This window comes from Pseudorasbora parva, chromosome 20 (assembly GCF_024679245.1).
Source record: "Pseudorasbora parva isolate DD20220531a chromosome 20, ASM2467924v1, whole genome shotgun sequence".
Taxonomy (NCBI): Eukaryota; Metazoa; Chordata; class Actinopteri; order Cypriniformes; family Gobionidae; genus Pseudorasbora; species Pseudorasbora parva.
The window spans coordinates 32,353,354-32,378,833 of NC_090191.1; the positions used below are offsets into that span (position 1 = coordinate 32,353,354).

Here is a 25,480-nt window from a genome sequence, read left to right on the forward strand (position 1 = left end):
TAGTGAAAATGTATGTACGGTATACTGCCCATGTCCAGAAAGGTAATAAAAACATAGTCCATTAGAAATTTTTGAATCATCGAAAATACATTTTGGTCATTTTTCATCTTTGAAACTGTTTCAAAGATGAACGGAGGTCTTACGAGTGTGGAAGGACATGAAGTCATTAATGACATAATTTTTTGGGGGGAGTGAACTAACGTTTTAATAGTAACGAAATAGTCACTCTGTGAGTTTCTGCTTTCATTTCACTATGTTTACACACCTTCTGGAAGACTAATTAGGCTTGGACAGTTAAATACACATATGTGTGTGTCAAAGTAAGCATGTATTTGCAAGTAAACAAAGTTGATATAACAAATGTTATGTCTTAAGAAGTGAACAGTTCAGTGAACTGAAAACGCATGAGTATATTGGATCCATGCAGACGGTCTACATTCAAATGTACCTGCTGGCGTTATTAATGCTAATCAAACAACAACACCAAAAAAGAGAGAAAATCTCACTGCTATTGACTTTTGTAACTTTACTGTGTAAATGAAATGTACATTTATTATTAAAGTTTAATATACAGTTTTATACATTTTGTTACTTTATACATTTTATGTAGTATGTCTAGGGCTAGTTTTTCAGGTCTATTTCATTTGTGTGAAATATTTCAGGTATATTTCACTTTATTCTATTGTAGTTTGTTTTCTGTTTTCTTTACTCTTTCTTTATCACCGTTTACTCATCTTCAGTAGGCTTGAGGCTAATATTAGTTAATATTTTAGTGTTTAAATTATATTGAAATTAAATTTAATATCATTAAAACATTATTTAAAGCAACAGCAACTATATTGTAATTTATATAGTTATTGTGAAATAAAATTACTCATAACATGTTATAAGGTTTTAGTCATATTGCCCACCCCTAAGCTGTGACATTACACTGCCAGTCAAAACTTCTGCCCAGTGTTCTTATCGAGAACTGAAAAGTAAAAAAAATTAGCTGAAATAAAATAATAGTATTAGATGAAAAACTAAAACTTATTTAAAAAAAAAACTGGGAAATATGTATGTATGTGTGTATATAAACTCATCAAAAATATAAATAAATACTACTTGCTGAAATGTCTGCAATCAAATATAAATTGATAATTGCCCAAAAAATGCTGATGACTTTTAGCAGCCTATCAGCAATCACCTTGCTTCAACTCATTGCTGTGAAGCTCAAAAGGGCAGCAAATTGTTCATTGCCTCACTGGCCCAAATTCAAAGCTTAATTAAAGCTTGATTAACTTCACTGACGTTCCAAATGAGCCCTATTTGCATAGCACCGTGATTTCACTGTCCGTAGAGCTCTGCACGGAGGCCGTGGCAGTCATTTCAAGGAGCCCAATTGCCCAAGATATGTTCTTGCAGCCTATAGCGCAAAGGCAAATGAGTGAGGACGGGTCCACTGCATGCAGCACCGCTGAATCAGCTCTTCCAGCCTTTGCATGAGTGACGTCTTCTAGCATACAAAGTAGCATTGGTTTGTTAAAAGTCCCTCCTGAGGCCTTTACTGTCACTGGCTCACAGGGACAGAATAAAGCTCAGACACTTCTGAAAGAGAGAGAGGGACAGACTGGAGCGATGGAGGGAGGGAGATACATGCTGCAAAGTCACCTATCAGACAGCAATGACACGTCTGAATGTGATGCCAAACCATCTCCTCGCACTGAGGGAGAACACAGAAGGCCGAGCCATTTTCAAATGCACTTTATACAAGCACCGTTTAGTGTCCTGTTTTTGTAAAGCATTACAGGGACAAATCCCATGTATTTTGTTGTGAGACCTTGTTGAAAAGGGCTTTTTGAATTTGTTCCCCATTTGTGTCTGGTTAGGGTAACTGTAAAAAGCTTTCACTGATGTCTTTTCTAAATCTTTTTTACCCCTGTTGAGGCGATGTCATGCTAATTTTAACGTTCCCCTCTGTGTTTCTGTGGTCCGGAACAAACCAGTCTGCGTTTAATGTACTGTGACCGAACTAGCACAGTGTCTTCTCACCGGGAGAATATTAGCATAATTTAATTGTTGTCTAATGCCTACTGTCCCCGTTTATGATTTCTATGCAGTTGTCAGTTAATATGCTCTGCTAGAGGGAAATATAATTACATTAAAGGACAGTGTTGAGGACATGAAGGCTTCTGGTATCTTCAAGGCACAGATCAGGCTATGGCATACGCTTAACCTGTATTTAACAAAACAAAATTAACCCAAAAATTGCATTAGTTATTATTTACTAGACATGTGCCGATATTCGGTAATGCGATATATCACGATAATGATATTGTTATCGTGGGCACTTCAAAATACCGTAAATATTATTTTATTATTGTATTAAAACATTCAGAGTTATTTTTGTTATTACAAAAGGAGTTCTTATACCTGGTCTACTATGACAACACTTTTTTGCAACTATTTTCAATATTGTGATCATACCGTATACGGTGATAAAAGCTTGAGCAATTAATCGCAACATAACAAATTTATACCGGCACATGCGTATTTTTTACTCGACTTCCTGTCCATTTTAAAGTTCCTTTCATATGGTTCAGCAAAAAATTTAATGTTTTGTGTCAATATCCCAAATCTTAAAATGGGGTCAAAATGAATTTCTATAGAAATTTTGATTATGACGACGCAAGTCAAAGGCCTTGGGATCAAAGGTACGTTTTCCAATTTTAGAGCTGCCAAAATCTGTTCTCTGCTGAAGAATAGATGTTGCAGAACCCTTCTGACTCATTCTAAGGGTTTCTAGTTACAGCTGACTCATTGGTCTGTGGGAAGACTTCTTGTAGGAAGCAAGAGGAGGAAGCGAACGAGCTAGAGAGAGTCAGTTGGCTGGCAATTCTTTGAGATGTGCAGGCGATGACCCCTCAGGTGCTTCCTTGTCTGTCAGAGCCTTTGAAGTCTACCACAAACCGAAGACACCACTTAACCGAATCGCCTCACGAAGCAAGACTCTGAAGCGTACGTAGCCCTGTCGGGTCAATTCACAGTCTGCGGCCCCTGAGCCATTCGCGAAAAGACCAGTCAGTATCACTTTCAGTGCTTCAGACAGGAGGAGTCCCAAACGAACGTTGATCGATGTTCACCGCAAAGGCGCGAATCCGTCCCTAAAAGCGTTTCAGCATCCAAAAGGCGTCCTATCCTCATCTGCGTCACCTTAACCTCCCTCTCTCATCTCTCACTCCCAATAAAAAAGGAAAGGTCACCGCATTTAAAACAATAAAGGTGTCTGGTGCGGTAAATCTAGCCCGTGAGCAGAGTCATCAATCTCGGATAGACTCACTCTAAAGTCACACTAGAGCGATCTGGAGAGTATAACAGGCTCTTTAAGAATGCGGCGAGCCAGGTCGATAACCCGGAGGTAGATTTCTGTATGTGTCTATGGGGAAAGAAGCCTCCTGACTACCGCCTGTGCTCCCTGGTGCTTGAGATGACAGTTCGAGCTTGGTCAGTCAAGGGTGTGAAGGGCGCCCGTGTGTCAGAGCGTATTTTCACTTGTCTCTTTGAAAGCAAGTGAAAAAAAGATCTCCAAAAGTTGTTGTCGATAAGGATGGGAAAAATGTGTTGTTTTTTGCAGCCCAGTTCGAATCTGTGGCTTTGCAATTGAGATGTATCCCTTGAGACTTTATTGATATAGACAATTGTAAATGGGGCGCAGCGCAGTGTATAAATCACATTGGTTATGCTTATGTGCCTGTCTGCTTTTTCGGTCGGCTGGTTTAAAGTCTCTCAATCAACGCTGTGAAAACAACAGGGCCTATCTGTTTTCACAGACTAGTTTGTGTCTAATAGACAGACTAGATTTAAACTTGTGAACAGTTTTTTAGTTTATCATTATCAGTAGATTGAATTGTATATCTCGGGTTGATATAAGATGTTTACATGCTTATCCTCATTTCTCCTTGTCTTTACTTTTACCTAAGACAGATAAAACCTAATACTAAAGTAATTTTTTTTTTAAACACTAGCAAATGTCAAAATAAAAATTCACCTTTCATACTGTATATTATAATGGTATTAGGGATGTTAACCGATGACCGTTTGACTAAATGGTTGACCGTATCAAAGTTAACCGATCAAAGTTGTCGGTTAAAAAAAAAAAGTGATCTCTAAATTAGGCGATTATAGACAGAGGACTAAACGCTACTACAGTTAGCCATCTCATTCCAAAATCTTTTTGTGTGAAGTGAACAAATCCCTCACTCAATTTTTCACAACTCGCCTGTTTGTTCTTAATAAACCAATAAAAACATTTGGCGCGAGGTCACAGCGTTTTGGTTTGCGTGCTCACAAGTTTTGCAAAAAGTAAACAGGCTAAAACACTCGAGGTTAGAGCCAGGGCAGACGACAGTATGACGCGTGCATTCCGCATAAGATGGGCTTACATTTGGAAATATATTACATCTACATTTCAGTGGTAACACATAAGGTGTTGATCGTCTTTCTTTATTATTGTTAGCACTACCTCGAACTAAAGCGCCGTCTCTTCGGAGCTGTCATTTTTTTAAATGAGCCACGGCAATGTTTCTAATGAGCTTCTAACGCTAGACAAATGCCTTTATTTTCAACGCAATCACCTTGTACCCAAACCATTTCGAAACGAATTAAGGCATTTGTTTGTCGATTCAAAACAAGCTCCTCGGCTCCTCGGTGTTTGCGGGACTCATGTTACGCGCTGTAGAGGATTTTAAAAAAGTGACGAGAGTGGAAGGGAGGTGGTGGTGCCGGGACAGTGTGTGTGTGTGTGTGTGTGTGTGTGTGTGTGTGTGTGTGTGTGTGTGTGTGTGAGCGGTAGGCAAAGCGACAGAGAGATCATAGAGAGATGCGACAGAGTTGTGAAAATGCAGGCGCGGCTCACGGCTGTTATTTCAAATAGCGCAGCATATTTTAAACTAATCGGTTAACCGGTTTCAACCGGCTAATGAGGCTCGGTGGTCGGTCATCCCTAAATGGTATGTGTTTTATGTGTTTATTTTATTTATTTTAATTTACAAAATTTTTTGAATTTAATTCATTTTATTTATCTGCCACAATAACATGAACGCTTAGCAGTATTGTTGTCGTTAAAACTAGTAAAACTGTTTTCAAAATATTACATTAAAATGCTTCAATGAAAATTATGAAAGTTAGCTGAAATAAAATGTTTAAGTTTACTTCCTAAAATTACTAAAAAATAAAAAATAAATACATTTCACGCTAAATAGAAATTCAAAATTACTTAAAAATAAAAGCAATATCTAAATATGAATAGATAATACAATAGCATATAAATAATACTAAAACAACACTGAGCGGTAGTTCAATAGTATATTAGTTTTTAAGGTGGTATTAAAATCTCAAAATGTTGGTATAATGGCAACCCTTTATTTAAATACTGCATAATATAGTCACTTCAGACCCAGAATTGTAAGATAAGAAATTCTAACAACCTCATTCATGAATCTACAGAAAGAGTTTCCCAAATCCCTGTGGTCTGATTTGGGATATAATAACACTAGCTTTGTATCAGAGTGCCTTTTCTTATTTCAAAGTGCACCTAGCTGACCCAAAGATAGCGCTCACACATTGAATTCTTATCTGCAGCGAGGGCACAAATCCAGCTCAGTCACTGCAAAAGACTCACATGGCTGACAACCTTTTGGTCTGGGAAAAGCTGCTGTGGGATGCACACTGTTCTGTTATTTAAACCTTAAAATGGATTGTTTTTATTGACCAAACTTGTGTATTTTTTTATTTTCAAAGGAGACGTTTAGCAGAAGGCTCAAGCTGTTCCTTACTATATAGTAAAAATGAATGGTGAAAGTCCTTTTTAGCTTCAATAAGGGCAAAAGTCTATTTGGTAGGTTTTTGTGAGGAACTTTTTCTGCTGTTTGTGACCCCGTTTTCCTTGTTTTTCATTCCTGTAGTGTCTCTGGCTTCCAGCACTGTAGGACTGGCTGGACAGGTGGTCCACACAGAAACAACAGAGGTGACCCTCATTAGCGACTCCATCATGGGCTTTGGGATCCAGCTCCAAGGAGGAGTCTTTGCCACAGAAACCCTGTCCTCTCCACCGCTTATCGCTTACATAGACCCCGACAGCCCAGCAGAGCGGTAAGATCACCAAACACGATTTATATTAATCTCCAGTGCTTCTCCAGTGCCTCATTTGACCTAGTTAAAACTCTGGGTTTTAATATTCCAGATACCCTTCCTCAGATCGCCGTGCTCTGTGCAGCTTAATTGTTTGCGTTATCAGAGAAGTGTGAACTTCCCTTTGGGAATCTTAAATATTTAATCTCGAATCTGATTTTAAATATCTGAACACATCCCAAAGCCCACAGTTATTACATCACTGCGCTGTTCTCGCAGCTTATAACTTGTCCTCCGCAGCGCCACATCTTCATCGATGATATAATGCGATGATCACACATGATATGTAACTGCCTGGCCGTGACGATCTGATTTCCAGTCTGCTTGGGCTGTGATTGACTACGGCGTTACGTGATAGAGCAAAGCACTTAACTATAATTACCTGAGCGGCAGAGCCTCAGCTGGCATCCGAATGAACTTGCGCGTTGACTGAGGGGAATTTACATCCCAACTTTACTGTAATTACTGACCTAAGCAACAAGGATGACTTCTCACTGCCAGCTGAAGTTTTAATTGCAGCGATGGACATAAACCTTCTAACGTTGGTGATTTGATAAAGACCTACCAGCGTTGGGGGAGCAAAAGTAGCGATGCTGTCAACTTAACATCTTTCACTGTGAAAACAACTCAAGTGTTTACAAAGGTAAAAATGAATTGAGCAAAAAGGAAAATTAGCCCATGATTTCCCCCCCCCCCCCTTAAGCCATCCTAGCTTTATATGACTTTCTTCTTTCAGACGAATACAATCGGCGTTATATTATCAAATATCCTGACGCTTCCAAGCTTTATAATGGCAGTGAATGGAGGTTGAGATTTTAAAGCCCAAAAAAGTGCATCCATCCATCATAAAAGTAATCGGCGACGGGGGGTTAATAAAGGCTTTCCTAAGTGACGCGATGCGTTTGTGTAAGAAAAATGGATTCTGATATAAGAGAAGAGGGGCTGTTTGTTTGAACAGGGAAAGGCCTCAAAGCTTATGCTGTTCCTACATCCTACTAGCCTGACAAGCCAGACCCACATCAAGATGTTTGGTCTGGAAACTCACCAGGCTCAATCCGAGGGGCGGGATAAACGGTTGTCTTTCAAACTCCCTCTGCACGCGATAGGATAGCGCTACAACCAACCAGAGCAACGAAGGTGAAACGGAGCTTGTTGATAGATTAAACATTCGCCGTATCCGGTCGGCTAAACTCCGAAAACATCTTCCCTTTTTAAGAATGACTTCAGTGCCGTTCTTTGTTCTTTTCTCAGAGAAAAGCTTAAAGGTGCACTATGTAGTATTTTTGCAGTAAAATATCCAAAAACCACTAGGTTTGAGGGAGTCGCCTGTCAATTGCGTCATATCTGCACTACCCTTGGTTTCGGGTTTTACTTGGCAGGAGCGCTTTACTCTTAGCAGTGTGAACAAGTGAACACACAGAGTAACGTCATAACATCATTTTAAACACACTTAAATGTATCTAATATGATACACAGAGCTCCATTACCTCATAATCATAACCGGAAGAGCGGATCAGTGCAGGCGCCCGGCGAATGTGTCCCGTCCCGTCATAATAAAGGTCCCGGTGTTTGCGAGGCGGGTATTTGTTTAACAATCGCTCCAGCAGCTGTGCTCAGCTCCACAACACTCGGTCCTGCTCTGCTTCATACTACAGTAACGTTAATAACCGCATCCATGAACATGATTTCTGCCGGTGTCCTATTTTCCACCAGCTGTGAGGTGAAGACCACATGTCCCAAGATGCTGCGCTCAAACTTTGCGTCATCAATCTACGCCTTTGTTTTGAATAGGCGCCCTCCAGTGGACGGAAAGTTGCATAGTGCACCTTTAACTCCAAGTCTTCCAGAGTCGCGGTCAAAGCTGATTCGTAAGACCGCCGTTCGCCAGTTTCTGTGTTTACTAGAACCACGCAAACGCAACTCAGCCGTCGTCATTATGGCACCGCCCACCGACTCTATACACTAATGTGATTGGCCCGACAAGTTCGGTGTTTCTCTCAAAAGGGTATTGAGAGTTGCTAGACGACACTCACGGGCAGATTAGATTGGCTGCCACTAGGGTTCGTCTAGATTTCTAGGCTAACATCCTACTCCAGGGGTTACTCCTTCGCTCGAAATCGATGCGTAAGGCCGTCTGCTGGATACTAGTTTTACTTTTACTTTATAACATTTTAAATATGGTTATTTTTCTTACAAAAACCCATTCCTTTTATTAACCCCCTGCAGTCGTATGGATTTCATTTATGTTGGATGGATGCACTTTTATAGAAAAAATCTTCAAAATCAGGACTGCCATCATAAAGCTTGGAAGAGCAATGGTGTTTTTTTTATTTCACTCTGCTTGTATTTATCTGAAAGAAGATAGTCATATACACGTAGGATGGCTTGAGGGTTAGTAAATCATTTATGGGTGAATTATCCCTTTAACCAGCGCAACAGTGCTATTTTTTTATATTGTATTATACTGTATGTGCATCTTTACAGGAATAATCTTTACAGCCACAATTTTATTGAATCAATATGTGCAATCTTTACATAATTTTTGCATTGTTATAAAAAAATGTGTATAATGTCCCATGCAATAATTTACTAAATAATATTATATTATTAGTATATTAGTGTGTGTATATATATATATATAGAGAGAGAGAGAGAGTCAAATACTGTTGTTATTATTATGAATTATGTTAGTTTCTGTATTTAAATGGTGTTTTGGTGGTTTTAATTTGATTTTTAATTAAATTATTTTATTTTATTTAGTACTTTATTTTTGTTTTTAGATTGTATTTTATTTTATTTAAATTGATCTATTCTTTGCCGTTTAATGCAGCCATTCTTGTTTTTTTGTGCCAAATTACTGCACAACAAAATATTGCTATCACTGCAAAAAAATATATATAATACACATAGCCTAATAATAGTTTAAAACAGAAACTGCACCTTATATAGCTATAATAGGATATAAAATGAAAAGTGTGAAAAGTGAAGTGTGCAGAAAAGTGTGCATGCTATTAGCCCAACCTGTTTCAATATAGTAACTAAGGCTGTCAACCTCTAAAAAGAAAAAGAAAAAACACCATAAAAGTCAATGGAGGGAAACTCCAACATGGCTCTAAAATCACCAAAACGCCTTTGGGTTTTTTCACTAATTACAATATGACGTTACGATATGATTTTTGTTGGTGGGGATGCTAACAGCCCACGCATCCAAAAAGCAGCATATGCTTCATGATCACTAGCTTTGAGACTGGAGTTCTTAGCAATGAATTAAGGAGCAATATTGCTTCTGTTTGGCTCCTAAGCCATTTTGGAATTACATTTTTTGTTGTTGTTGTTTTTCTCAGCTATTAAAAAGTGCTTTTACTCTGACCTTGAGGCAGGAGCTAAGAGGGCGTTTGTATTTTTGCCTAAAATGTCACACCCACTCACTAATGTCTATTTAACGGTGCCAGCTGGCATAATGTAAGTGGTTGGCTGGTCTGTGCGAGACATTCCCTGGGTACCACCACCTCTCTTGTCTCCCTCCCAGTCCATTATTTAGTATTTTATGCATTCAGCACAGCTAGTCTGTTAGCCACTGTAAGAGGAACTGTGTGCTAAATCTGCTCTCTGTTCCCAGGTGCGGCATCCTGCAGATCGGCGACCGCATCCTCTCAATAAACGGCATCCCTACTGAGGACAGCACACTGGAGGAGACCAATCAGTTGCTGAGGGACTCCAGCATCACCAGCAAAGTCACACTGGAGATTGAGTTTGACGTAGCAGGTGGGGACACGGACAGATTCATCAATTTCAAACCTGTTTGGGGATGAAAGATCCATCTGGGCACAACCCGCGTTCATCCTAGTGTGCTTTTTTAAAGTTATGGCATAATTCTGAGAGCCAAACCATCTGCCGTCTATTTGATGTATATAAATGATTAGCACTACAAGACAAGTGGCCCATGAATTAATAGCTAATGTTTCCAAAATCCAACGCACATTCTCTAATTTTTCCATCTCGTGCTGTGCTTTGGCAGTGTAATCACAGTCAGGCCTCGTCGAACGCCTGTAGTCAATGAGACGCTGTAATTAGCTTGTCATCCTAGTGTTTTGTCTTGTGTAATTTGGAATGATATTTAATTAGTTTCTTTTATTTCACTAATCAGAAATCTTTTAAACTGTGTTTGGGATGACTTCAAGGGTAGTTTTAGCCTTAAGGCACTACCACAGACCGCCTACTGTCCTTTAACTTTGTGTAGTGCTCACAAAAAAAGTATGTTTCTCTCTCTGTTAAGTTATAATCTGATTTTATGCAACTTGTGTGAAATACTTAAATGGCGTTTAATCAAAGTTCACTAACTTTATTACATACTGCTCCAGATTTAAGCTTTATTGAGTGTAATCCATAATCATAATCCATAAAACCGCCATAAGGTGAAAACCACAGAGCAAACCATCCAGATAATGACAAGTCCAGGGCACAGGCAAACAGGGAGATCCAGGGAGACAGGCACAAGATCAAGACCATGACACTGAAACCAGAAGTACCGCTCAGAAATGTAACACCAGCAAGACTTTGCTATGAAAGAGTGAAAACACATGGCTTTATTTAGACTGGGCTTAAAGGGATAATCCACCATTTTTAGAAAAAGGGCTTATTCAACATCTTTCCTACTTTTAGATATGTGGGAAAATGCAGTTTTGTCTCAGTGTATGCATTGTTTGGGTTTGTCAGGGTCGCTGTTAGTTTATCTTAGCATAATGAATGGAATCCTATGCTGCTAGATAGCATCTCCTGATACAGTCCCAAGTCAATATCTGCCTAGGAAATCACCCAGTATTAATGTGTATTGCTTTTGTGTACTCATTGTTAATACACAGGCCACAAGAAATATATTTGTTGTTTTGTTTTGGATCACTTTTACTCGGGACATGCAAGGGGGTAATCTAGCACCGATAGATGCGGCCATTGCTAACCAAGCCATCACCTGCTGTTAGCATCCCATTGACTCCCATTCATTTTTGAGTCACTTTAACAGTGAATAACTTTACATCTGTAAAGTTCCGTTTTTGTAAAAAAAATAGGCTAATGATTGCGTCATAACCAGCGCGACTCTGTCGCACAGTTGAGAAATTACTGTATAGACTGGAGGAGACGCTCAGACACAATCTTTTACTGTCTATGAGACAGTCGGGGGGGACGTGGAGACATAAAGTCCGATAAAGTTAAGGGAGAAGAATGGGGATAAGCCGATAGTGAGCCAAAAGCAACGGGAGAAAATATTTAAACAACGTGATTCAGATTTTACTTTCCACAACTACTAGAAGACCTACAACTGTCAGACAGGTTGCTTAAATCAAATCTACGTCGTCTCAGTCTGAGCCTGCGCAGTTCGCTCAGCCATCAGGAAGTGAGTGCCTTTGATTGGCCTCATTTTTCCGCCGTTGAAGTCAATGGGATAGCTCTGTCCATTTCTTTTTACTGTCTATGGGGACATGCTATCTGGCAACATAGGATTTCATTCATTATGCTAAGCTAAGCTAACGGCGACTCTGCCAAACTAAAACAATGCTTGCACTGAGACAAAAATGCAGTTGCCCACATATCTAAATGTAGGAAAGAAGTTGAGTAAGCCCTATTTCTAAAAAACGGTGGAGTATCCCTTTAACAAGCTAATGACCCTAATTATAATGACACGAGAGGAGTGCTCTCTGGTGAAGATCATGGGCACTCTAGCTGGCGGTTGTGACATTTATAATCGTTCTATAGAGTTTCTTTTATCCTTCCTAGAGTTTGGGGTCAGTAAGATTTTTTATGAAGAAATTAATACTTTGATTCTGCAAGGATGCATTGCTCAAAAGTGACAGTAAACACATTTACAATATTGAAAAATATGTCTATTTCATATAAATGCTGTTATGTTTAACATTTTATTCAAAGAATCCTGAAAAAAGCATTTATATTAAAATAGTATTTTAAATTATAATAATATTTCATAATATTTTTACTATATTATTTTGGTCAAATAAATGCAGCCTTGAAGAAGGTAAGATTTTTTTTTTTTTTTTAATCTTACCTTCCCAAGCTTTTGAAAGGTAGTGTAAACTATGCATGCCCAACAAAGTTGTTAATTGAATTTGGAAACTTTGTCATATTTTTATTTTATTTGCAATTTGCAATCCAATAAAATGTAAATATTTTAACACAGAAAAATTAAATCTGCTTTTGAAAGGATGTGCTGGAAGGAGAACAACTTGAAAGTGTTTTTGCTTGTGCATTCTTCTTTATAGTTCAGGCCAAGTGGTTGTTTTGATTTGAAAGACTCTTTTGTTGATTTGGAATAAATGAGTTGGCTTGAATTACTGCATGATCATTTCAAGAGCAGAGGCCTTTATGTGTAATGGAGGGTCACTGGAGTGCAGTGCGTTTTCTTTCTTTGAGCGCTTTGACACTTCTGCCATTCTTTTTGAGTCTGACACACTGCCCAGAGGAGAAAGACATTTTATGGAGATTCCTTTCCCCTCTCTTCCAGACTGAGCTTTCTGGTCAGAACGATCGTCTACAGTGCTGCCTGAGAGAGAAAAAATGAATTTTTTAAAAGCTGTCTCAGTCACTTTAAAGAGAATACACTCAAAAAATGAATGTGTTCTGCTGGCATTTACTCCACTCATTGTATGAAGGGGGAAAAAAAGAAAAAAAATCAGTTTGGATATTCTGCTAAACATCTCATTTTGCATTGCCTGGGGAAAAATATTATAAAATTATACTGGTTTGGAAGGTGTGAGTATTTGATGATAGAGCCATCATTTTAAGGTGAACTATAAGTGTCGGTTTGGTCTTTCACCTGAGTCTCCACACATCTGTTTTTAAAATGGTATATAAATCCAGACTTAATTAAACTTAAGAAAGATTATATGAATATACCTGCATCTAAAAATTGACCTTTTTGTATTTCTGTCCTTGTCTCATCCAGAATCGGTCATCCCAAGCAGTGGGACCTTCCATGTGAAGCTACCAAAGAAGCCAGGTGTGGAGCTGGGCATCACCATCAGCTGTACGTATTCTTCTCTCAGTTCTTTATGCACAACAATGGTTGTCTATACTCAAGGTGTAAATTGTATTTAATGTTGCGTGTAACAGTATTCCTATGGATCATACTTGGTATAAAGAACACAAGGTTAAGTGGGTTTGATTCCCACAGAACATACAGTGGTAAAATGTATACCTTGAATCAAGTCGGTTTGGGTACAAACATCTGTCAAATGTATACAGTGAGTGACTGTTGTTAAAGAACCTTATAATTTCCAATGAAACTTCAAACTTTTGCTGTACATTATCTAGGCCACAAATTTGGAAGACTTTAAAATTGGTCTTCCTTCACTCCCTATATAAATATGTGACATTTAACCCTTGTTTTGGTTCCAAAGACATTAAAGAGATATGACTGGGTGACTTACTACTGGGTTACTGGGGGACAACGTAGCTGTTGCTTATTAGGATACAGAGGGGGGGAAATCCTTCCTTACTCAGAGGGTTTGTGCTTATTTATAAAAATAAAAAAAAGTGAGGTTCTACATGACAAAAGTACCTAATTATATATTATCTCTCATTTATTGTAATTGTAAATTGAATTGCTATGAAGAGACTGTAGGTCACAGTGTCTGCCTCCAGAAGGCAGCTGCATTGTGTTGTGTTGTGTGATGTGTTTTTGTGTATGAAGGTCTTCCAAGGCACCGTCTAAAGATGTATAATGAATTCCAGTTAACTTTAGGGATAACCAAGATAATATTTAGTAATTGCAAAAACAAAAAAAATGTCACACTAGAAATGGAGTTGCAAGTCATTTCGATATTTGCATAGTGGGACTTTTTGAACCATCATGGTCCCACTTTATATTAGGTGCCCTTGACTACTATGTACTAACATTTTAATGAATCATTTGATATCGTGCACTTATTGTTGTTTTTAATATATGCATGTAATTACATGTGTAATTCATTTCTTTAGTTACATCTATAATTACACTGCCAACCCTTCCCTTACACCTAACCCTACCCTTAAACTTTTCAACACCACCACACCTGTCCCTAACTTTACCAGTATCCCCTCTCAATATCAACAAAAAATATTTTGCAATACAATATGAACACAGGAAGTACAGTGTGCTTATCTTATGATGTAAGTATGTAACCCCTCCTGTTCGAACCACCCGCTCCAAGCGAGACTCAGACCCGGGTCTGCTGGCATAAGAGTCAGACACAAGGAGTTTAAAGCAAGGAGGCTAAAGCAAGGAGACTAAAGCAAGGAGACTAAAACAAGGAGGCTAAAGCCAGGAGGCTAAAGCCAGGAGGCTAAAGCCAGGAGGCTAAAGCAAGGAGGCTAAAGCAAGGAGGCTAAAGCAAGGAGGCTAAAGCAAGGAGGCTAAAGCAAGGAGGCTAAAGCAAGGAGGCTAAAACAAGGAGGCTAAAACAAGGAGGCTAAAGCAAGGAGGCTTAAGGCTGCAACCTCTTGCGTCAGTCACTAGAGTGTGTCATGAGGTCAGAGGAGTGAGGTTTACTTGCACAGCAACTACTAGCTGGCCTCTGTTTCATTCACCCCCCCCCCCCCCCCCAAACCTCACCCCTATCTGGGTACCAATGTAACCCTTCCTGTTCGAACGTCTTCTCTCCTGTAGTGTTATTCGTTTACCATCAGCTGATTTTTTTTGGAAAGGTGGTTATAGACGGATCTGCCTGCTAAATCAATGTGTTTTCCGCCTGCAGTCAGAGACTCTGCAGAGCTCCGTTTGTATACCCCACAAGCCTAAAGCTCGATGCCTTTGCCAGCTGCTTCATCAATGCCTGCATGCATTGTCAAGCGAGAGTGATTCATCGCCTCATCCCAGCTCGGTTTTGTCACATTGACTGTTTTTCCCCATTACAGCAATATGATATGAAATCTCTGTTATTCGCTAGCGTTTTTGTAAAATACATTGCTGGACCCCTATGCAACAACCCAGCAGTAATTGCTTCTCTCTGAATCTGTGGGCATGTTTACCACCAAAGCAATTTTGCCCGTCATCCTCCATGCTTTCTAAATAAGTATTTATTACGTTGCTGGTGTACACATTGTGTGTAGCCTTCACATTTGTTGCTAATTTGATGGGGCCAAATTCTCTCAGGATTGGCTATGAAGATATACACATTGCAAAGATAATAGCAAATGTTTCCCCATAAAGCTTCTTTGTGGGTTTTACAGCTGTCTAAACTTCCTTAATGAACCAGATGAACTATTTTGCCCGTGCTAAAGTACCACTGTAACTGCTTTTCAGATCATTAAAAAATTCCCTGTGTTGGTTCCCATCCCACTACATCTTCTCAAAATCTCTATTATGTCAATTAATATCATACTTTATCCAAAAAGTAAAGTTTTTTTTAAATTTTATTTACTCACCATTGTTTTTGTTCCAAAATGGTATGAATTTGTTCTATGCAACACAAAAGGAGAAATCTTGAGGAATAGATTGGTCGCTCTTTGAACGTGCAGTTACAGTGAATGGCGACTGGACCTTTCAATATTTCAACAAGCTGCAAAAGCAAGTATCATAAATGCACTCTGACCCTGGACCACAACCGGAATAAACAAGCTTTCCATTGATGTATGGTTTGTTAAGATAAGACGGAGCAGCATAAACATTCATAAAAATATCATCTTTTGTGTTCACAGAAGAAAGTAAGTCGTATGGGTTTTGGAACTACATAAGCAAGTAAATAGATATTGTTGTAATTGTTGGCTGAACTATCTCTTTAAGACTTTATATCATGGAGTTTTTGTTGAATGGCTTGAGATGTTCTTAAATAATACTTAATAGTGCTGGAGAAGATTGCTGTGCACAGAGAAATCCCATTCTATTTAAAGCAGACCTCACAGACACGCACACACACACACACACATATAGATGCACACATATGACACACATTTTCTTTCTCATAGATATATATGCAAAGAAAGTCTGCTCAATTATGCCACCACTTCGGGGCCTGCAGGATGTCTAAAAAATTCAACTTTTATGGCTTAGAGAGAGGGAAAGAGAGAGATATTGGCTGTCCTATCCACATTTCGATTTATGTATATGGGATTTGCCGAGCTCTCGTGGCCTTCCTGAGCAGTTTAATGGCTTTCTGCTTTGTGCCTCTGCAGGGCCTGTATTTCACAGGTACTAATAAAGCCATAGTGGGACACGTTTATAGATGTCTTGTTTACTTCTCCTTAAAGATTACCTCGTCTTATTCTCCTGGTGACGTCTCATCTGCTGTGGACTGGAATATAAATTGATATACATTGCACACTAATCGGCGTTCATTTTAATCTGATTTATACTACCTTGTATGATGTTACATGCAAGTCATATCATAAATAACAAATAAATAAATAAAATAAACATGTAGCATGTAGACCCTTTGCTCAGTATTTATTAGAAGCACTCTTTTGATCTAATACAGCCATGAGTCTTTTTGAGAAAGATGTTTTTTGGGGGGGATCCTTTGCCATTCCTCCTAGCAGATCCTCTCTAGTTCTGTCAGGTTGGATGGTAAACATTGGTGGACAGCCATTTTCAGGTCTCTCCAGAGATGCTTAATTGGATTTAAGTCAGAGTTCTGGCTGGGCCATTCAAGAACAGTCACGGAGTTGTTGTGAAGCTACTCCCTCGTTACTCCCTCGACCCTAAGTTTAGTGTGCTTAGGGTCATTGTCTTGTTGGAAGGCGAACCTTCGGCCGAATCTGAGGTCTTGAGCACTCTAGAGCTCATTCATGATGGTGAATGTAATCTGACTCTTGCTGCGTTTGTGACACTCGCATGGCGACACACTCATTATATTGAACAGACACGTTCAGTATTTAATTGTACTGTCTGTTCTCCAACTGAACTGATAAGTGCAGCAGAATTTTTTTGTAAGTTTGGCCAGATCTGTGCCTTGCCACAATTCTGTTTCTGATCTCTTTAGGCAGCTCCTTTGACCTCATGACATGCACTGTCAGCTGTAAGGTCTTATATAGACAGGTGTGTGGTCAAGTCCAATCAGTATAATCAAACACAGCTGGACTCAAATGAAGGTGTAGAACCATCTCGAGGATGAGCAGAAGAAATGGACAGCACCCGAGTTAAATATATGTGTGTCATAACAAAGGGTCTGAATACTTAGTTAGGACCATGTGATATTCCAGTTGTTCTTTTTTTAATAAATCTGCAAAAATGTCAACAATTCTGTGTTTTTCTGTCAATACGGGGTGCTGTGTGTACATTAATGAGAAAAAAATGAACTTAAATTATTTTAGCAAATGGCTGCAATATAACAGAATGAAAACTTGAATACTTTCCTTACCCACTTTGTTTTTTTGCTGCTTAGACTACAAAAAATAGACTAAAAAAAATTTTACAAAACATTTTGTAGCCTAAAACTGCAAGGTTAATTCATAAGAAATGCTTTTGAAGATCACTATCGTAGTCTTACTGTATAAATTGGATTAGATTATTATACACATAGCAAAAGTTCATGCAGTTGATCTAGTTTGACCCTTAGCTTGTGTAAAGATTGACATTCACCTGGCCAGACCAATATGGCCAAAGTGCAAAGACTGCAAATAAGCCACACTATTTATCATGGTTAGGCCAAATAGCAGTGCAAGTAAAAGGGGGAAATGATGACAAAGCAGCTACCAGTAGCAACCACGGTGCTGCCAACCAAGAAGCAGGCAGTAAATGGCAATGCTCTTCCGTTCTGAATGACATAATAACTTGTCTGACAAATAGGAATCATCTTGCTGCTTTAATTCCAAAATATAATATCAAGCTGAGTGCCTTTTCATGTAAGAAGTCATTCCTCTGTTTTTCAGTGTTTTTTTTTTTTTTTGCTATGAAATTCCTCAGAGCTTCACTGAGTTGAAAGGCTGTGCTTTGATGTGCACCATCTGAAGGTGACATCACACCGCTGTAATGCAGCATATGGTGAGGTGCCTTTAAGGCCAGCGGACATGCGCTCTCTTTGAGCAGAAAACATGATTATTTCTTTGGTCCGAGAACTCACTAACACTTGGAAATTGAATTGTCAGATAGGCTACATCTCAACACCTGCATTGCTGACACTCTGGCAATTTCCTCTCAGATAGCTCGTTCAAATCTAGCTCGCTCTGATTGGCATCCTTAAATCAATTTCTTTCCTCTTTTAGACTGCTAGTGCTGTAGCCTGTACCTTCGAGATGGAAACTTTGACCTTTCTCTTTTGAATCATCCTGAAATGAATGTTCTCTTTCAACTGACAAAGGTCTCTGATTTGCTTTGTAATTTGAAAGTGGAAATTAAGTAGCTCTAATTTGGGTCTCCTTCAGGTCGTATTAGCTAAATAAAGGGCTATTACAGGTAAAAGCATTTGATGTATGCCTATTCTGCAATTACTGGGGTATGTGTGTGTCGTTGAGTCTATGATTGGATCATTATTGCAGTATTTTTTGTTTCTAGTATGTTATATGTTGGGCAACAGTTCTTCTAACCTAAATTAAAGAAGGAGTGTGTAGCTTTTCATTTCTCAAACAACCATGTAGGAAGATCTTAAATGTATTGAAAGACTTTGGGATGTGATGGAGTAGAAATTGATGGATCACAACATTCATTTCCTTCAAGAGGTGCTTCAATTTTAAGATCTTGCCAATGCAAGAGTCAAGCACTCTGTAAAGTCTACTCCATCCCAAAGACTTTCAATTCATTTAAGGTCTATGTCTCAGAGGTGCCAATTCATGTATTAAAATGATTTTTCATGCTCCCTATATATATTAGAGCTGTCAATTTACGTGTTCACTTAATTAGGTATGGGGGAAAATAAGGTGTTAAAATTAACGCTTTAACCAAGCGGCAACCTCCCCCAGTTTCTGTTGAAGCCAATACGGAAGTAATGTAAACTGCAATTCCTCAACTGGCCACTAGCGACAGGCTCTAGAAGGAAGCAGAATCTCTTTGAGCCCCATGTTAAAATTCCCAACTTTACAGCACAAAAAAAACCATATTTGCAGCCTAGTACAAATTATGATTTTGGTCTATAAGGCTAATGTTGCCCTCCATGACAACTGTGAGGGGGTGATTTTTTTTATAACTCATTTGTTTACATTATATAAATCCTTAAAGTTCTGCATATTAAGGGCGTGGCCACTTTGAGTGACAAGTTAGTCATCGCGTCACCTAAGCTCCGCCCACGTCCCGCCTCTTTGCCCATTTTCTGTTAGCCGGGCGTGACATGCTGGCAAGATGGCAACGGCCAGCTCGTCTCTACTTTACGCTTCAGAACGGCTCATCAGAATCCTATGGGTGACGTCACAGACACTACGTCCATATTTTTTTTTGCAATATGCCTCTCCCCATCCCACCCCAGACTTATGTAGTTTATCTGACATTATATAGAGTTGATTGGTGATGAACATAAAGCAGGGCAACAACTCATTGTGTAATGGAGCTTATAGAATGCAGTTAGAATGGGTCTAAAATATAAAATATCAGGGCAAAAATGCCCCTGTATGAGTTTTTTGGGGAAACCTAAAAAACAAAAACAAAAAAAATTCTAAACAAGCATTTCATTTTATATCAATAATGACTTTAAATAATCTTTTGGGTGTAATTTCTCAGCGAAATTTGATGTGTGAAGAATTTGCACCATTAGATTAATGAATTGCCACATTGTTTAATTAATTGAATAGCCCTTTTACTTATATACAGATATGTATGTGTGATGTGGTAAATCATCTTAAGTAATCAAGCTTTTCTGTCAATTGGAGCTCATCTTATTGCAGGGTTGTTCTCGGACCATAATAACCACCAAAGAAAACCTTTGGGACAGTCTGTCCGACACAGGTGCATGCCTAGCATCACAATGTGTAGAGCTTAAAGAATAGATCCCCATAGGGCAGCATAGGACGATCACTGACAGGCTGCACAGAGCGTCAAAATTGATGATGATTAAGCTGTGCCACCATCTGGGATGCATATTAGGTTGAAAAGTGAGCAGAATTAAACGAATAGTTTATTTTTCTTATTCGAAGTGAAAAAGAAACGACCTTCCATTCTGTCAGTGACGCACTAAGCGAACATGAATCACCCTGAGTCTGACTGAGAGAAAAATGCTCTGGCACGTCTATAAGTTTGATATCACACCTCCAGATGCTCCTGGTGGGCTAGGGACCATATGACATGTAATTATGCACTCACATCTGTCCCCACGGTACACCGGATCAGAATATGACTAGAGCTGCTAAAAAGGTCTATTTTCTATTTCATACTGACATAATGGCTCTGTACTAAATCCTAGAGAGCTGGCAGAAATTGTAGGCCCATTTATATTATTATATATTTAAGTATAATGTGTGCGCGTGTGGTTTGAGATCAGTATGTTTTTTTAATGTTTTCAAAAACAAGTGTATTTTCTGCTCACCAAGGCTGCATTTATTTAATTAACGATACACAACAAAAAGTAATATTGTGAAATATTAGTACAATTTATAACCATTTTTTATTGGTCTTAGTTTAAGAATCGTTTTAATATGCTGATTTGCTGCTTGAGACATTTCCATTATAAATGTACTGTCACTTTTGATCAACTTAATGCACCCTTGCGGAATAAATGTATTAATTTCTTTAATTTCTTTTAAAAAAAAATCTTACTGGCCCTCTAAATTTTGAACGATAGTGTTATAATGTACATAAGCTTTTACCGACATATTCACTCTCCCTCCTCTGAACATGTCCAAACCATCTCAACCTGGCCTCTCTAACTTTGTCTCCAAAACATCTCACATGTGCTGTCCCTCTGATGTACTCATCCTGATCCTACCCATCATTGTCACTCCCAAAGAGAACCTCAACATCTTCAGCTCTGCTACCTCTAGCTCTTCCTCCTATCTTTTCCTCAGTGCAACTGTCTCCAAACCATAAGACATCGCTGGTCTCCCTACTGTCCTGTACTGTACACCTTTCCTTTCATTCTTGCTGGTACTCTTTTATCACACAACAGACCTGACACTTTTCTCCACCCATTCCAACCTGTCTGCACACGCTTCTTTACCTCTTTTCCACACTCCCCATTGCTCTGGACTGTTGACCCTAAGTACTTCAACTCCTGCACCTAATCTTCTCCCTGTAACCTCACTGTTCCACTTGGTTCCCTCTCATTCACACACATGTATTCTGTCTTCCTGCGACTAACCTTCATTCCTCTACACTCCAGAGCAAACCTCCACCGTTCTAGACTTTCCTCCACCTGCTCCCTGCTCTCACTACAGATCACAATGTCATCCGCAAACATTATAGTCCATGGAGATTCCTGTCTGACCTCATCTGTCAGCCTGTCCATCACCACCGCAAACAAGAAGGGGCTCAGAGCCGATCCTTGATGCAGTCCCACCTTCACCGTGAAGTCCTGTCTCACCTACGGCACACCTTACCACTGTCCTACGGCTCTCATACATATCCTGGACCACTCTAACATACTTCTCTGCAACTCCAGACCTCCTCATACAATACCACAGCTCCTCTTTTGGCACTCTGTCATATGCTTTCTCTAAATCTACAAAGACACAGTGCAGCTCTTTCTGACCCTCTCCGTACTTCTCCATTAACATTCTCAAAGCAAATAATGCATCTGTAGTGCTCTTTCTATTCATCAAAGAATTTTAAAAAACTGTACACAACGCAGCTGTTAGTGTTTTCAACATTGATAATAATTATCAGAAATGTGTCTTGAGCAGCAAATCATTATATTAGAATGATTTCTGAAACATCATGTAACACGAAAGACTGGAGTAATGAAATTCAGTTTTGGCTCACAGGAATAAATTACATTAAAAAAATAACCTATTTGAAAACCCACAGTGACGGGTGTCACAAACACTGGTGATTATTGGGAAAGGTTTTTTAAAGCATTATCCCTCCATTTCAACTCAGGAAGTCCCTAAGTGACATATAAGGAACAGTCATGTGACAATTTGTGCATTATTTTGTTGCCATACATTTCCAAAATGGTGGCCTGTCTGTCTACAATTTTTTAAAACGCTTGTTTTTGTTCCTAAAGGTATGTTTCAACCCATGCAACAATTGAAATATTTTAATAATATCCATACAACAATTGGTGGAATTTTGATATCGTAGTTGTCGTGTTAAGAAAAATATTAATGAGCTGCTCAATTAATTTAGCTGATTCTATATTTTTGTGTGTGTTATACTTTCTATTATATAAAATTCAGGACTCAGAAAAATGTTAACAGCACTGTTTAAAAAATGGAAATATTGATTGGTATTGATCTGCACCAAATGCCAGAAAATAGTGCATACTTGAGAACATCTCCTATAAGGAGAAATTGGTCCAGGTTCTTATAGGTTAAAACAGATATTTTAAATTGGAATATTTCTAATTTATATATATATATATATATATATATATATATATATATATATATATATATATATAAATTAGAAATATTCCATATATATATATATATATATATATATATATATATATATATATATATATATATATATATATATATATATATATATATATATATAAGCCTAAGCTTATTTGCGGGCCTTTGCTTGGTCAAGATGGTTTTATTGGGGTTTTAACCCAAATAAGCCATGCAAACCATCTTAGGCTAGTATAAGATTATTTTCCCCCCTTCAGATTGCTTTCTTTGTGGTTAAAAATATAAGCAATATTATTTATAAGATTGCCATCAACACGGCATTGTGGAAAATGTGCATCTCGATTGTCAATCAGTTGGAGTGGCATCTTTTGCAGTGTCATCATGTCATTCTCCAAGCCGGAAAAATGTAAAACAGACAACAAAAACCGTCAAATCCGACTAGTCTGGACTGACAACTAGTTCTCCAAAACCATGTGAAGAGGCACTAAAGGTCGATACAAAGCTCTTACTGTCATCGGATTTAAAAAGCAGAACCTTTAACAGCACTGTAGCTTTAAAAATGACTCAGAGTTAGATAATCAGCAGTGTTGCCTACAGAAAATGAGTGAGGTTGGGCTGTTAAACAAGTTTGATTGTTCTCTTCTCTTCACAGCTCCTTCCAGTAGGAAGCCCGGAGATTCGCTCATCATCTCTGACATAAAGAAAGGCAGCGTGGCACACAGGTACCGCCTCACGCCATTGTCTTGCACCGCATCTCTTTTAAAATGTATAGAAAAATGCTAATCTCATGCAAAACAATTCATACACAGCCTCCAGCACACACACACCAGCATCTCAAGCTTTGCTATATTAAATAAAAAAATACATAATAGATGGATTACATTTTATACCCAAGTGCGAAATGCTTTACTCAACATAATATGCTCTAAAACATTATGCCCGTCAACAAATAGTTTGAACGCAGCATAAAAATACACACACACAGAAGAAAATAAGATTTCTCTTTTAAAATAAATGCTGTTCTGATCTATCTAAAGAATCGTGGGGAAAACACAGGATTTTTGTTTAGTTTGTTTCCACAGAAATATAAATCAGCACAATTGTTTTCCACATTAATAATAAGAAATGTTTCTTAAGCACCAAATCAGCATATTAGAATGAATTTAGAAGGATCACGACATTGACGACTGGAGTAATGATGCTAAAAATTCAGTTTAGCACACGCCACCATTGCATTTCTGAACTCTCATCCAAATCAGTTCTTCATCCATGCCTTAAATACTGTAGCTTAAACGGCATCTACGCTCACAATTGAGCATGACTATGAGCGTATGCTATCTGCATCGACTTGCCAAAGCGATCTTATGCATATAAATGCTCATTTTCTCCAGGCTACAGTGGAGGGCTTCTGATTGAGTGCATCTGGGAGAACGCGTAACCCTCTATATTGACATAAATCTCAGCGGTTGCCCTGAGGAAAGGTGTAGAGTGCTGTTTGACTGCATTGTTGTTGATCGTGGGGTCTATACGGGCCTGTTTGCAGTAAAATCTAATCTAGCTGCACTCCTCTAAAAATTGACTAGCTTAGATTTATTTTCTTTCTTTATTTATTTTTTACACATAACATTTTTTCACCAAGGCAACATTTAATAACTCAAAAATGGAAAAGCAGTAAAATTGTAAAATAAAACGTATTATTAATATATTATGTACAGTTTATTCCTGAATTTCCAGCAGCCATTCAAAATATTCAGTGTCACATGATCCTTCACAAATCATTAAATATGCTGATCTTCTATTTACACTCAAAAAAATACAAAACAAAACCCACTGGGTTAAGGTCAAGGGCTCAGTAAATATAGGACATGACACATGTTGGGTTAATTTTACCCAGCAAATTGGGTTATTTACCCTAGCCTAATGGGCTGATTCATACTATAATACTAGCTTGTTCTTTTACTTCATACATTAATTAATGTTTTCTCATTTACTTACATTTTTAAAAATACATTTCTTTAAAGGGTGAGTTCACCCAAAAATTAAAATTCTGTCATTAATTACTTACCCTCATGACGTTCAACACTCGAAAGACCTTCGTTCATCTTCAGAACACAAATTAAGATATTAGTGTTGAACTCTGATGGCTCAGACCGGCCTTCATTGACACCAATGTCATTTCCTCTCTCAAGACCCATAAAGGCACTAAAGACGTCGTTACAAAGCCCATCATCAAACAAATAAGGACTTTATATAGTGATGGGCCGAGTTCAAAACAAAGTTTCGAACCGTTATGAATCAGTGTATCGATTCATGATTCGGATCGCCGATGTCACATGATTTCAGCAGTTTGGCAGTTTGACATGCGATCTGAATCATGAATCGATACACTGATTCATAATGGTTCGAAACTTTGTTTTGAAATTGGCCCATCACTATATATAAGTTATTTCGTTTTTTTGCACACAAAATCTATTCTTGTCACTTCATAAAATTATTGTCGAATCACTAGTGAGATGGACTTTGTAACGACGTCTTTAGTGCCTTTATGGGTCTTGAGAGAGAAAATGACATTGGTGTCAATGAAGGCCTTTCTGAGCCGGTCTGAGTTCAACAAAAATATCTTCATTTGTGCTCTGAAGATGAACGGTCTTACAGGTGTCAAATGACATTAGGTTAAGTAATCATTACAGAATTACATTTTTTGGGTGAACTAACCCTCTGGTGAACTAACCCTAAGTCTTACTGACCTCAAACTTTTGAATGGAAGCATACTTTCCTTTTTTAAACTTAACTTTTATTTCTAACAAAGGCTAATAACGCCTGAAAAAAAGTATAAATTCTCCATGGTAATAGTTAGGGTTGTTGGCGGATGCTGTATACCAAGTAATTA

At 38.4% G+C, this 25,480-nt stretch overlaps 1 protein-coding gene across 11 annotated transcripts in view; it reads left to right on the forward strand.

Moving 5' to 3' along the window:
- Positions 1-25,480, forward strand: part of grip1 (glutamate receptor interacting protein 1) — a 312,119-nt gene that overhangs the window by 261,180 nt on the left and 25,459 nt on the right. For all 11 annotated transcript variants that reach the window (XM_067426884.1, XM_067426883.1, XM_067426889.1 and 8 more), the window contains 4 exons: positions 5,943-6,129; positions 9,788-9,933; positions 13,124-13,204; positions 23,243-23,312. In XM_067426884.1, the coding sequence (XP_067282985.1) occupies positions 5,943-6,129; positions 9,788-9,933; positions 13,124-13,204; positions 23,243-23,312 (484 nt within the window). The remainder of the gene's footprint in view (positions 1-5,942; positions 6,130-9,787; positions 9,934-13,123; positions 13,205-23,242; positions 23,313-25,480) is intronic.